This window comes from Seriola dumerili, unplaced genomic scaffold (assembly GCF_002260705.1).
Source record: "Seriola dumerili isolate Sdu_G_001 unplaced genomic scaffold, Sdu_1.0 BDQW01000149.1, whole genome shotgun sequence".
In the NCBI taxonomy this organism is placed as follows: Eukaryota; Metazoa; Chordata; class Actinopteri; order Carangiformes; family Carangidae; genus Seriola; species Seriola dumerili.
The window spans coordinates 8,877,917-8,893,294 of NW_019174404.1; the positions used below are offsets into that span (position 1 = coordinate 8,877,917).

The 15,378-nt window shown below is 42.1% G+C and overlaps 1 protein-coding gene across 1 annotated transcript in view; it reads left to right on the forward strand.

Moving 5' to 3' along the window:
* The window catches only part of pacrg (parkin coregulated), a 134,213-nt gene that overhangs the window by 18,898 nt on the left and 99,937 nt on the right, over positions 1-15,378 (forward strand). The window contains exon 2 of the mRNA XM_022751027.1: positions 193-327. Coding sequence (XP_022606748.1) covers positions 193-327 — 135 coding nt within the window. The remainder of the gene's footprint in view (positions 1-192; positions 328-15,378) is intronic.

The following is a 15,378-nucleotide window of genomic DNA, read 5'->3' on the forward strand; positions in this document are numbered from 1 at the left end:
GCAGGCACATGTGTCTCCCTGAATTACTTTAAAGAAAAGGCAGTGGGAGTGATTCTATTCTTGTAGGAGAAAACACAGTCAATTCTGATTTCATAGGACAACACTCTCACTTGTTGTATATGTCTCATTCTGTTTATTTCTCTATTTTACTCCTTTCTCCTCACTCCAATTTTCTCTTTTGTGTCTGACCAGGTGGTGGGTCCTCCAGCTGCAGGGGCTTTTCGGGAACGTCCTTCTAAACCAACCAACTTTCGCAAATTCTATGAGCGGGGAGAGTTTCCGATGGCACTGGAGCATGACACCAAAGGCAACCGCATTGCATGGAAGGTAGGGGCGCTGCCATTTGGTAATGATCGACTAATGCTTATGGTTTTCACAAAGTATTGACAAAAAGGCTAAAGTAGTAAATTTGCCATTAGGGAAGATTGTATGTCAGAATTGGGATGTGGGTAGGTTCTCGAAATCACCTTTAGGAGCACATGCAAAGCTATTGGGACCTAATTAAAAGCTTGCAAAGAAAAAAACATCAATCAGGCCATGAAGAAAATATTTGACAGAGAACACCCAAGAATTTTTTCATTTAGAATTACACTCAACTCTGAGATACAGTTGTCTTTGTGCACAGTCTTCTTCTTAAGTCCACCTCTGCTGTCAAGAATATGTGGTGGTTGAATATTAAAAGTTGATATGTGCTATGCAAACACCATTTATTGTCAGCATTATCGACTTAGCTGAAGGGGATGATGACAGTACTCACACATTCACAGGTCCAATGTGGGCTGTTATCCTGTAGGAGGCAGTGTAGATTAGCTCACTTGAATGCTCCACCTGTCCCACAGAACCTATCAATCACATCCTCTATAGGAACTCAGGGCAGTCACAGAAAAACACAGGGAGTAATTGTGTATGTATTTGTGTGTGTACTATATGTGTGTGTGTGTGTTTGAACACAAAAGCCTCCACAGAGCCATTAGGCTCCTGACTGGCACAGTGTGTGTGGGATGGATGCATTCTTCTAATCACCATGTTGCTTTATTTCAGCTCCCACTATGCTGCCAGCTATTCCATAACTTCACAACTGCCGTGCAGCAACCACTCTTAATGACATTTATTCATAGTAAGCTACGATAAATGAATCAAACAAATTATGCCCTTTTCCTCCCTTTTCTCCTACTTCAAAGAGAGGAGGATGGGTGGGTGGGTGAGTGAGCTTTCTCGCTAGTTAGCTGTCTGTCTTCAGGTGAAAACACTGTAAAAGCAACTCTCTTTGTATGAATTATTTATGTATAATGTTCAAATGAGTCTTTGCATTTGCAAAAAATAATGGATTTCTTTTGTGCTCTGTCCATGAAAAAGCACTCAGCAAATGGAATTTGCTGGATGAAATTGCTGTCATATCAAGTATGGCTGTTATGCTTATTGACTTCCCCCCCAATACTTATACAAACACTAGTCATTTTTTACAATCCTTGGCTAAAGACGAGTTCATTGGGACTGTTTGAGTTTGCACTTGGACTGTGAACAAGTGTCTGGAGTGTTTTCTTTAAAACAATCTCGGTTTTAATGGAGGAGATACATTTTTCCGTTTTCCTAAAATTGGTCTTCATCAGCTTTCTTCTTGTTTAAAACACTCCAGGTGCAGATGGTCTGCACTTGGTGCATTCATCTGTTGTGTGGTCGTATATGTGGTTATAGTGTAACAGAGAGTGTAACCATGATTGGAGTAAGTGGAGAGGGGTAGCTGCGTGTTTGCACTGAGCTGCCCTCGGGGCACAGGTTCAAGACGGCAGCTCAGGATCAATCCCAGTCTGAGAGCTCAGCCCCCTAGCAAATAAAAAGTCTGGGGAAAGTAAGAAAGAGACAGTCTTTCGGAAAGAAAAATAAATGGTGTGTTGATTTAGTTTGTAGGCTGAGTACTCAAGCATACAGAGTGTGTGTGCTCACATGTGTTTGTGTGTGTATGTGCGAGTCAGTTTGACTGTCTGCATTGATGGGTGTGTATGTGTTCAGGTCAGAGGTTCAGCTTCCGTCCTACAAAGATGCTGTGTGTACATGGTTGCCTCTGTGCAGCAGTAAACAGCCGATGCAACTGTCAAATTCTGAAATTGACCATGAAATAGACAAACAGGCTGCATATTTAGCAAAACAGATCTCTCCAATCAATACCGGCATCTCCTCTGTACAGGTGCACATAGTTCCCGTTTGCCTCCTGCCACTAACATGGTTGTTCCCCCTCCAAGCAGCAGGGAGCAGCAGCATGTGATTCTGTGCGCTCGATGAATCATCTGCTGCATGTCATTAACATTTCCCCTCTCACACCATAATGGCCCAGCAGTGGGCTGTAGGCAGTTGCGTGCGTTAATATTCTGGTGGAAAATCAGTTTTGTCATAACCTACTGTGGAAACAATTTCTTGTGTTTCCCTAACATTCTTTGATGGCAGTGGAGGGTGTACTCTCAGTATTAGTTTTGCTGCATATAGTGTTGCTGCTGAACAATTAGCAATCCTAGTTTAGCTACTGTGATCATATGGGATGCCATAATCATTAAAAAGATTACATGTTGAGCTCCTTAGACTATATTTCTAACTATTCAAATTTTCAGTCATTATCTTGTTTTCATTTTTGCAGTCTTATTTGGGCCAAATTTATAGGTTTGAAATGATGACTTTCTATTACTTGTTGTAATGGATGCAGTTGTAACCCTGAAGTAAACGTTGTCACTACTTGTTTTCGACAGTTTTAAGATTGGTTCTTTATCCAGTCTTTATGTAATGCACGTAATTCCAGTCATATGTCATGAAATCAAGATTAAAAAAATTAACTTAACTCTAAGCACTGTTTCCTTGACTTAAAAGTTCAATATCTGTTGCACCTCTGGTCCAACTTGGCATCACTATTGGATGTTGTCAGAACCATGCACTGTTGCGTGGGTCACTACCAGTACTGAACACACCTGCACTGAAAGCAGTGGAGGTCAAAAAATTGATTTTCAGGTGTTAAGTTCCTCTTTGAAGCTTGAAAAGTGAGCTTTGACTGCCTGATGATGGAGAGTAGACTTTAGCATACAGCAACAAGCTTTGATATGCATCGCATGACAAAATTAAGCAGAAACAAACCCAAATTAATTTCTGAGTTTTGTAATCCTCTTTATTGCTACTTGTGAAATATAAGGTGCTGTAATTTTAGTTCGGCCCTGAAAAATATATCTCAGTCTGTTTGGCTTACTAAATGCTTTCTTTAAAAATCCCTCAATAAATACAGGTTTCATGCTGGGCAGAGAGCATAGAAAATCTTTGCAGTCTTGCAAATGACTTGCATATAGAACTGCAAATGGTGGTGTTGCTTCACAGTGGGATCAGCAGATACCAACCACTTAATTTAACAAGTAGTAATTTAAATCAATGATAATATCAAAAATATTGCATATTGGGGTTTTAATGAAGTACATGATTAATTGTGAAAAGAGAAAACATCAATTTCTAATTATCTACAATTATTTGTGCAGTCCTATCATATTTTATGGTTTCAAAACATCCTGTGTTTGGATGCATTAGTGTAGGTGGAGAAGTCTTCTTATAATTATTGTAATATGGATGGCAATAAGTACAGTGCTGGGGTAGCCTAATTGGATGAATACTTCCCTATTGATAGGACTAGTCTCTTGTTTTCTTACTTAAACAAATGTAAAGTGAGCCTTGACTGTTAATGCAAACCTTGAAACACAGCTTAAAAGAACATACTCTACCCAGTGGTTACAGCATGATCCTAAGCTGTGGGTTCTACCCTGCAAACATACAGTATTTGTTGAACATAGAAGATATTGTAGAACAAGAAGAATGTGTAGAAAATGTGTGAGGTCTAACTGATAAAGAATTATGAGCCTGGGGACATACAACTTAGTGTGTGCATGTGTGCATGTGTGTCTATGTGCGTGCTTGCATGCTGGTCTATGCAAGTGGTTTTATAGTGTGTGTTTGAGTCTATATGTACGGGGGAAATGCAAGTGAACTAAATGTCAAGGGCAAGTTGAAAAAGGGAAGGTTGCATCTGAAAGGTAATTTGGCTCTCCAGAGGTAAAAGCCTCAGCTGTAATGGCGCGCTCAGGTAAAAGCTTTACACGTATGGGGAACATGTGCGGCAGATAGATAAGAGAGAGAGAGGAGTGAGTTCCTATCCTTTATGTGTATTTGTGTGCCTGTGTGTTTACGTGCTTGTGTGTGTGCGTGTGCGCATGAGCCTGTGTATGTTTGTGTGTATTTGGCCCCTGCCACCACATAGAAGCCAAAGGCCTGGAACAGCACCGAAATCTACTACGATCCCCAGTGCCAAAAAGAGAGAGATAGAGAAAAAGAGTGGAACAGAAAAAGAGGGAGAGAGAGAGAGAAAGAGAGAGAGACAGGTCTACAGGGACTCAGCAATCAGGAGACATGGCAGCCGCTTGGCTCTCAGTTATAATGGATGAGTTGAGGGCTTCCTGCGTTCCCTGTGGGGCTTGGTTCGACTCTCCCATCTCTACCCTCTGCTGTGCTCTGCAGGCTTGCAGCCAAACATCATGTTACACAGATGCATGCTCACACTCACCTCACATGTACTGTACACCCCCAAAACAGCCTTGTTTATTTTATTTAATTGATTGCCTATCTACTTTATCTTGTCCCTTGATCTGCTGTTCAGCTCTGTGTCGCCTGTATGCTCCAGGTTGTTGTTTTGTCCTCTTTATAAATCCTGCCTGTCTGTTCCTGCAGGCTTCCACCCTTCCATGTCACCCACCACCCCCCTTCTCCTGGCTCATGTACTTTATCTATTCCCTTTTGTCCTTTTATGGGGTCTGTCTGGGGGCAGAAGGAAAAAGCCATTTTATAAAAATATCAATGCAAACCTGATTTCTGCACACCCTCCGCCCCCACCCCAGCCTCAGTCGGCAGAGGGGGCGCAGAGATGAGGGGGGGACAATCAATTAATCTGATCAAGCGCTTTAGGAAATGGAGAGCGTAAGCGCTCCTAGGGGACGGATATCCATCTCCTTGGGATGATTGAATTACGCACAGAGTGAGAGTTGGAGAGGAGGGAGGGCTGGAGAAATGAGGTGGTTAGGGTGACCGAGGATGAGGGAGCATGTGCTTAAGAAACACAGAGGGAGTGTGTGCTTGATACGAGAAAGTGAAAGATAGAGAGACACAGAATCAAACCAAGCAAGAGCAAAAGAGTGGGGTGAAAGAGAGATGAGGTCATTGCAGAAACAGCAATGGAGAGGAGCCTTATTTCTCTCCTGCTCTCTTTCCCCCCATCTAACCATTTACATTTTTATGTATCATATCTTATGGTTGATATCCCTTTCTTTTGACAGCTATATTACATGGCATGGGTACATCATTTTGCTTTGGAGTCAATTCACAGCTGAGTGCTATTCTTGACAAATTTGTTTAACAGTAAATTGTCATACAGTATGCAAATGGGCAAACAGGATGGACTTTATGGAAATGACGTATGATACAATAATGGCTGCATTGTCTCATATCTAAATTTAATTTGTTATAATATCATAGACATAGTGACAGGAGCTTACACTGTAACATGCTAATACTATAATATTATAGATGTATAGCTAATATTATCTCCAGTTCAATTCAGAAATGGGAAAACTTAAAGTAACCCATCTGAGAAGAGAGCCAAAAGTACAGCAGCACGGCACTTTCACAACAGCTTTTTCATAGAAATGCCTCGGTAAGTGAGCTCTTCCATTGTTTTGTAAGCTGCACAATATTGTGCAACATATTGCTTAGAAATGCACTGCTCCTTTCGAATGCCACACTTGCAGAAAATGACCTTCTCTTCTACATCTGTTGAATGCATACCATACCTTCTCTTCTACTCTGTGTGAGTGATTTCTTATCTGCTGTGAGCACTAGAGCTTTGTCGGGGAACCTTTGAATAGACAGAATAAAATGGGGTTAACCATGCGTTTTCTCCAGCTCCCTGGCTGGAAGCTGGAGACTCTGGGGGGATAGTTCTGTGTCATAAGGAAAAAGATGAAACACAATAAGAGGAGAGAATATGAACAAGCCCCCCTGGGCTTTCTCTGAGAAGAGAGAGAAAAGAGAAAGAGGGAGTTTAGATTAGAGAAGTGGAAAAAGCACCAGGCATTCTCACTGAAAATGAGAGATGAAAAGAGAAAAAGAGGAGTAGAGGAAGGAGGTGGAAGAAAAAGGTCTTCAACAAACAACACTGGCTAACCATCAAGGCCTGTATGGGCTGCCTCCCTGGAGGGAGAGAATTGTCGAATGACTGCTGTGAAGAAGCCAGATGAGCTGTGGCACTGCCATGCTGCTGGTGTGACTGCAGGAATGGAAGGACTGTTGGAACCATGGCATCCAGCAGAGAGAGCTTGTCTGTGGATCTTGAACTGCTGCACCGCCTGCCGCCCTCAGCCATTATTCATAGCAGACGAACGCTACATGAAACTGATGATGGTTGTTTAGCCTGTGGGCCTTCCACTCTTGCTGTGGTATGAGACAATAGCAAAAATGGATTTTTGGGGAAAATGGAGGATCACTGGATAAACTTTTATTTCTGAAGATGACTTACAAAGTGAATCAATATAAAACTGTTCACGTCTTTAGTTCTGTCTATGGGTGTGGAACAAAGTCACCCGGCTTCTACATGGTGCTTAGATAGAAATACAACAATATACTGTTAACATGAATTGTTTTCATGTTATCAATTACCAGCAATGATTATCTTTATCAGTGATCCTTCCACACATCGCTGCGACATGCAGCCAACCGCCTCCTTCTCCTCAAACCAGCATGCCACAGCTGATATTGACACTTCTAGACATGGCTGCAGACATGAAAAATTAGCTTCTCATTCGGTGTTGTGATCTTTGGAATTCTGTGCAGTCTCCCATCCTGAAGCCCTCCGCCTGTATCCCGCTGTTACTTCCTCTCCTCATCCCCAAGATCACATCACCCCCTGGACACCTTGTTGATCTCAGCTCCACTACTACCCACCCCAGCCTCCCAACCCCTGCTGCAGCCCTACACTAGCTGGCTCCCCAGTGCAGATGTTGACTAAAACAAATGCAAACACACTTTCATAGGGAAACACAGGACTGTGGAGGCATTAACAGCTGGGGGTAAAGACGGGAGAGTAGAGTGATGACATCACAGTGAAGAGAGGGAAGGAGATCGCGGAAGGGGCTGGGTGGCTACCAAATTTGACAGAGACAGAGGACAAGACAGAGAGGGACATGGCTTGTCTGCCAAGGCTACAAATCATGTCCCTGAATGCGGCACCAGTCCTGGCACCCCTCCCTCCCACAAAATAAGCCAGAGATCTATTGATTGGCACTCGTATTTGCTAGCGGGCTCCAGCTCAAAATGGAGCCTTTAATTAACTTAATGGACCGGCTGCAGCTGTGTGTGAGCCAGTGAGGGAGGAATAGAAATAGAGGGAGAGGGGGAGTGAGAGCAGCATAAAGAATAAGTGGGGTTAACAGCAGACCCCTTCTATTATCAGTCAGGGTGGACAGGACAGACACAAAGAGGACGAAGGAGGTGAGATTGAGTGGGTTGGTGTCCTCTCTGAATCTCCTGTTCCCTGCATCCTGTGCCCAGCTTACCTCTTGGTGCGCACTTTTATTTATTTATTTTTTCACCAATACCCCGCTCTTACCGGAGATATATCGTCCACCAACATTGTTTTAACTGGTATGTCCGTTTTAAATGGCATGTCTGCGTTGGTCTGATTGGAGTATCTCTGGGAGCCCCAGTGCACCCCATCATGCTCTGCTCTCAGCAAGCAGCCACCCCCAAAGTGCTAGGCCCCTGACAGTCAGACCCCTGTTTCTTCACACTGCCTCCCACCCTCCTTCGCCCACCTCTCTCTCTGCCCCCCTATGCACCATTCTCATTCCTGTCCACTCATCCATTCTGTCAAAGGTTAATTGGTTTGGAAATGATTCGATTCATTCTGGACGTTAATGCTGTTATCATGCTTTTGTTCGAAAAAAAGAGAAAGAAAAACTACCCCCCACATGCACTTAAGCCTAATTTAAAATAAAGGGGAAAAAAGAAAAAAAAATCCAATTTAATCTTTTTTTTTTTCTTACTCAGGCTCAGGCTTGTCCCCACAAGTCTTTTCCTTTAAATTATGGCAGAATTTCATTACCTTGAAAGCTTTTCTGCCCCCTCCCTCTGCTCCCCTCCCTGTCTCCAATACTTTGAATGGATCAGGACTAATGTCTTTCTTGTAACCTCAAGGTCGGAATATTTGGATCCGTGGAAGCGCTCAAGGGTCTCTGTGATTAATGCACTGTACAAAGTACCTTGGAATAATGCGGTGGCTGATGGCTGCACAGAGTGATCAGTTGTGCACCCACACACACGCACACACAAATATGCAGACACACAACTACATCCGCTGGAGGTAGTTGTAGATAGAGGTGCCCCTGTCAGTGCCCTTGATGTGGATCATGGGAGGCATTCATATTCAAATAGGGTTACCTAGAGGCCCTCTCTCAATTCCCCTCAACAGTGCCATACAGTGCTTCCCCAAGGAGCTTTATGCTTTTCTCTCTTCAGTATGTTACATCTTTACTTACACTGGCTTTGTTGGACATAACCAGTCTATCACTTCCCTCAGAGCTGGTTATAGGATGACAGATTTTCTTTGAAGCACATCATTCTCAGTGAGTTTCAGTGTAAAAAAAGTCCAATTGCACCTGTGCTTCAACAACAACAATTTCAGTTTTCATTTACCCACTATATGCCACATCAGAAAATTAATTAGATTACGTCTAAATGTCAAAGGGAGATAGTTTTCCTCACTCCAGTATCTACAATAAAACAGCCAGTGCTTGATTACTACTGTGGTCTTGATGTTTTTTGCTGACACAGCTGCGATGTCTGATAAAAATGTGATTTTCTCTGTTTCTGCGGCCACCTTGCAGAGGTCCTCGAAGTGGTTGCTGTGCATGCGATCCACGCCCTATTGATCAGAGACACAGAGGCCTCTGTATTGCAGTTGTTTGCAGAGCTGCAGATGCTATCTTCACTTTTGTTAATTATTTACATTCGCTTCCACAAATCTGATCAATAGTTAATTGAGCCAGTGGGAGCTGTCTAGAGAAAAACGAAAACTTTGCGGAACTAAGGGACAAATTCTTCAGTGCTGCAACGGAAAGGAGTTTTACTTTCCCTCATACTCTTCAATATAATTTAAATGTAATGATATCATATTGGGTTATCTGGTTTAAAGACAAAAGCAGAAAGCTTGGAAGATACATTGAACACCATCATGCTCCATGCTCTCCTCTAGTCTTCACCCTCTTACGGCAGCAATAATTCTAAATGGCAACATTTTAAGGGAGTAGAGGACTCATGGCCATTCACTTGATTGAACCGCCATTTAAAATGACAGGTGGCTGACTAGAATACACTTGTAGTGTTTGTCTTTAGTGGGCTGTTGGGAAAGAGAGGCCACTGAAGTCCAGGGAACTATATTTATCAAAGCAGTCATGGAACAAAATCAAGGTATATGAGCTGCCTGTATATACATGGTAGTTGGTATAAATGAAGCACGTGTACACACACACACACACACACACACACACACACACACACACACGCATATGAAATAAGTGAACAATAATAAATCCCAACTATTCCACATCTGCTTGTATCCAGTGCAATTCACAGTTTCATGTATTTGAAAATCGACTTTTGAGGTCACTGAAGTTGGGGCTAGCAGTGACCTCAGTAAATATTGTCCAAGTTGTCCTGACAGGCAAAAATACTTCATTAGCTTTTCAGTAATCAATCAGTTCTTCTCAGCGCATTACATTCTAAGCCCACATCTGTCCACATCTGTCTAAATGTCTAAAACAATTATAACACTGTGTGAGCTGTAACCTTAGTTTTACATTATTTAATCTGTGGGCCTTAGAATCAGAAATGCCTACAACTGGTATATCAGCTATTGATAAGATATTCATCAATGTCTTCCATAAAGTTGGAGCTAAAACAGCAAAAGCACAGTCCACCTTTGTTTTGAGCCTGGACCGTGGGACATTAAAGAGCGATTGGTCAGATGAACTCGTGGTGCAGTGTACAGTGTTGTAAATTCAGAAATATGTTATGGAGGCTTTCAATGTGGTCAGGAGGATTTTAATTGAATTCTGAAAAGTGTACAGGAAGCCAGTGTAATTGCGCCAGAATAGGGTTGATATGCTGTCTTTGTTTAGTTAAGTCAAAAGCCTGGCTGCTGTGAAGAAACTGAAAACTGAAGTTGTGAAATTGTAGACTCGCTCAAACAAGAAAATAAGGAATGACAATAATCCAGCTGGGAATAGATAAAGGCATGGATGATTTGCTCTATGATGTTCTCACACAATGCCGGAGTGATTTTAGCAATATTTCTGAGTTGCAAGAGACATGACTGAACTGATTTTTTTTATGTGATGGTCAAAAGTCAGGTTTTGATCAAATACAACACAAAGAGTTCTAGCAGATGGTTTTATATTCCTTGCTAAATTACTGAGGCATGGTCTAATGTTCTTTCAAACTTTGTCAATGACACAGTTCAATTCAGCTCTGATTGTTGGTGTCATGATTTCGATTTGTAAAGAATTCTCAACAATACTTGATTCAATAAAAAAAAAAGTAGGGCACTTTTTGGGTCTTACTGTGGTGAACGGTGTTCCAAAGCACTGACTCCTTTGCCCACTTAGCTGCAAATGAAACATAATTGTAAAGCTAACTAGTCTTGATGAGGATCAGTGTCTTACTAACAGACAATAGCAGAGAAAGGTATGTGAAAGTATGCAGCCTTTCTTAATCACAATTACTTGGAGGAATCCTATAGTCTTCTTCCTGAACGAAAATAATGAAATCATTTACTGACATCATGGGTTAAATGTTTTTGTAAAAACAGAAGTTGGAATGTGTGTGTTTGTTCTTGAGCAAGGGGTGGGGTCCATCTCCAGCAGTGGAGAACAGCCTCTCTACTGCAACGTTAGTACTGGGGGAAAGCCATTGTTATTTTAAAATGCTGTGCAGTAGCAGAGCTTTATAAATGAAAACAGACTATGGTTATGAGTTATTTCCTTCACCCACCAGAGTGGTAAAGTGCAGCAGTCTAAGTTGGTCAGTCAGTCCTGTTTGTTAGTGCTGGATTTTACAGCTTCCCTCCGCTAACATTATTATAAAAATAGATTTTTAGTACTTGTCAAAGAGGATTGCTTGTGAAAACAATGAGAAAGAAGAAAAAACTTCTCAGACAATGATGTTGAGCTAAATGAAGTTCCGCTAAACAAGAATGTTTTAATTTGCACTTTCACACATGAAATTTCCAAATAGGAAAAATAAACGGCACTGAGGCAGTTGACTATCGCTGTGAACACTGTTTCACCTATAATAAGAACTGTGGCAGAAGTGAAGAAAAAATAGCAAATTGCAGCATGGTGACAGACACAGAGGGGTTGCAGAGTACTTCAGTGTCATCCATAGATGACAAAATAGCAGCAATTATTGGTCACATCATCCCTGATGGTAACACTGAGAGTGCAACTCTGTCAACCACAGAAGAGACTCGACCAAAGAAGTTAACAAATTGTTTTAAGTTGGTGCGATTATTTTAACAGTTGCAGCACAACAGAACATTTATCCAACATAGTCAATTCAACTCATAAAACATAGAGCAGTTCATAATAAGTGCAGAATGAATGAAACATACTGTCACCAACAACTGCTCAAATAATTACTTGCAACTGACGATGGCTTCAAAAACCTGAAAGAAATAAAGTCCTCCAATTGAAATTTTTCAGAGCAAGAAATCTATAACCTGTAAATAACAGTTACCTGAAAGTTCTGGATTATCCCATGTCTAAATTGTACTGAATTGGTTGTCAAGCACCATACTTGACAATCAATCCATCAGTAATGATTGACAATAGAGCTAGAATTTGTAGAAATCTGAAATCTGTCTGACATCATGTGTGGAAATGAGCACACCAAACTGTTGGTACATGTGAGCATTAAGGCATTAAGGCTTTCCAGACAGAGAAAGCGGGGGAGTGATGAAGCAGACCCTGGTGTATTCGAGTTTACGTGTGCAAATGTGCGCTTATGTGTCTGTCTTGAATGATTGACTGACAGGAACCGATTAAGGTATGCAGTAGCAGCTCCATTTTAGTAATATGTCCTGCCACTGCTCAGGGAACGAACTGTATATGCCTGGATCTAGCTGGTAATGCTGCAGGGCCCATAATGCATTATGAGGAGAAATTCATCTAATTGTTTCTGTTCCCAGTTTGAGCTGCACGTTCACCATTGTTAACTGACAAATGTGTCAATGACTAATCTGCCCGGGTGTTCGACCACCACACCTTGTATTGGCTTTGGCGTTTCCTTATCTCACTTCTGTTTCCAGCCTGTCACTGATAAGAGAGAGGGGAAGGAGGGGTTGTATATGTGGAGCTGGGGGAAATAAGAAAAATGGAAAGAAAAAGAGAATGGTAGTAAAAAAAAAAATTATATAGTGAGTGTTAGAGCAAAAGAGAGAGAGACAGAAATAGAGAAAGAAATAGGGCATGATTAAAGAGGGTGGTCTCTGTGGTGACACTCTCCCCCCTTTTCCTTGTTTTGTGCTAGGTAGTTTGCTGAACATGCTGCGTTGTCATTGCCTTATTTCATGGGAGCAGATAAACAGCATCTCAGTTTTGTCCTCATCTACTTGGGCCTCAGGCTTGTATAAAGTCTTGAGAGAAAAAACAATACATCCATCCATCCTCCATCATCTTTTTGTTACTTTTGTTTTAAATTGTGTGTGCGCGTGTGTGTGTGTGTGTGTGTGTGTCACACACACACACACACACACACACACACTATTTCTCAGTGTAAGGAGGAAGGTTGGGTAATTTGTGTTCAGATGGATGAGCAGTAGAAGAGGCGAACAGCGTGGTGCAGGCCGGGTCTGACTTGACCCAGCAGTATTGCTAAATCTGACTTGTTACATGACGGGTGCTCTGGCTCACCTCGCCTCGCTGAGACAAACCTCTGGCCCGCAATCTGGGTGTCTTTGTCAGCTCAGAGCAGCCGGGCCCCAGAATCGCTGAGGTGGTGGGTTTTTCCTCTCCTCCCTCACTCAATTCTCTACTCCCCTCCCTTCTCTTCCCAACATCCACAGATCAGCATTTTTTTTTCCTTTGCTGTCACCCATTCACACGTCCATGGGCCACAGGCTTTCTCGGCACCAGGGGACTGTAGTTTAGAGACAGAAAACCCCTAGATCATTTCCTTACTGGCAATTAGCAGCACACAGACACTTCACTGTATCCCACTCAATGACCTGACACAGACAAATGGAAGAAAAAAAAGGAATGAAAGAAAAGTATGACAAAAAAGAGGAGGGGAATGATGAGAAAGAGAGAGAATAAAACATAGACACACAAGGGCTTGATTAAGTGGTCTTTTAAATGCGCGAGTGGGTAGCAATTCAGCAGCTCTTTAGTCTCGGGAGCTGTCTCAATTACCCTAATGAGGCAGAGTGACTCTGGCTATGGGAGGCAGGGAGCCCAGCATGGCCATGCAGGAGAGGCTGGAGAGCAAAAGGCCTCCATGTGTGTGAATTTGTGTGTCTCTGTGAGACTAGTAGGATGTGGATGCCCTGTGAAGTTAAATGGAGCATGCCGTGCTCCAATGAGCCAGTGTTAGCTGGCGGACTGACACACAGTGACCTCCCAGTGTGCACATCACTTTTCTCATCTAGGCTGTCAGCGAATGGCAGTTAACCCCAGTCTGCCCTGAACCTTGGCCTTCGCTAAACCAATACATATCTTCAATAAAGGCCTAGCATGGAGAATGCACATATCATAATATGTAGGCCTTATCCTGTCTTGTAAAGATAGAATTAAATCTGTTTGTGACCAGGAAAGCCTCTGTGTTGTTATGAGCTACAAGTCAACAGTGGGTGTTTGGCTGTTTGAAATGTCATAATTTTTTCTGGTACAATACAGTTGGCTTGCTGCTTCCTGACACAAGGTAATGGAACCAGCCTCTGCGCTGTATATTACCCTTTCCCTCGACAAACGCACAAACATGCCACAAGACTACACCTGTTGTGGAAGCTATCAGCGCAGTGTCATCATCACCATTACCCTCATGTATCCAGCATTTCCCTTCACACGACATTCCATTAGCAATTCAACACACTGCTACTCAACACCGCCGTGGCTCTCTCAGGAATATATGTCAGTGTGGGAGTACCAGGTCTTACAATTACCTTGTGTTATTCATACAACCCTTCCCCATATTTACTAGTACATATTAGGCGCCATATACAGCCCATTGCAGCTTACTGCATATTGGTCATTTCATCTCATATTCTGTAGTATCTTATTTTAAATTTTAAAGTAAATAAAATATAGTGTATGCTTATTTGACCTGAAATGCCATTGTTATCCATTCACTCATTTGATGAGTGATTTCTTTGGACTGCTGTCCCCCAGCCAACCAGTGTTTTTGCCCCAGTAAGCAGATGAGCCGAGGAAGGTCCATGTTGGTTAGTCTAGACGGAAAAATAATTCCTCCACAATTTCATAACTATGCTCTTTTTCTCAATGTTGGTCTTTCTGTCATTCAGACTGGTCTTTTTGTCCTTCTGCCAGTCTGTTTGTCCAGCACTTTTTTCTTCAGAGAGCAAGAAGTCTGCTCCAGATTCCCCTGCAACTTTGTTTGAATGAGGGGTTTGTTTTTGATGACCCCATGAACTTTTGGTCTAGCATCACTAACAGGCCAAACATTTCCTATGTCCAGATTTAGGTCCACTAATCACAAAGAGTAAATCTGGTATTTTCCATGAAATATTAAATATAGAGTAATTTCCATGGCTTTTTTCAAAGGACAGATATACTTATTTTTTGATGTCATTACAGGTCAAACCTTTTTTGTCCTCCCAAGGCCAAAGAATAACTAAATTGTACCATAAGTAAATGGTTTCATTCTACCAACAATTAGACGTGATGGAAAGCAACAACCAGCATCCATGGGGCTTAAACTTTTAGTTTAGTTTTTTCTCAGCCGTTGTTTTTCGCTGTATTTTGTGCTACAGACAAGGTGTTATTGTGTGGCCAGAGCCCTCACTGATAGCCATGTTCACCTTTCACTTTCAATCGCTGCAAAACAACTGAAATCATTTGTCATTCTTTCTGGGCCACTGAGTGAAATATGACTCATGGCCTCAGAAATGTTGAAATTGAAAAAGCACATTGGAAACAATGCCTCGTCTCAAATCTCCTCCTTCTCCCTCCTTCTTTCCTCTACACTCTCAGTCAAAACAGAAGAAATGGCTTCCATTTAGACACTCCTAACGGTCTCTCC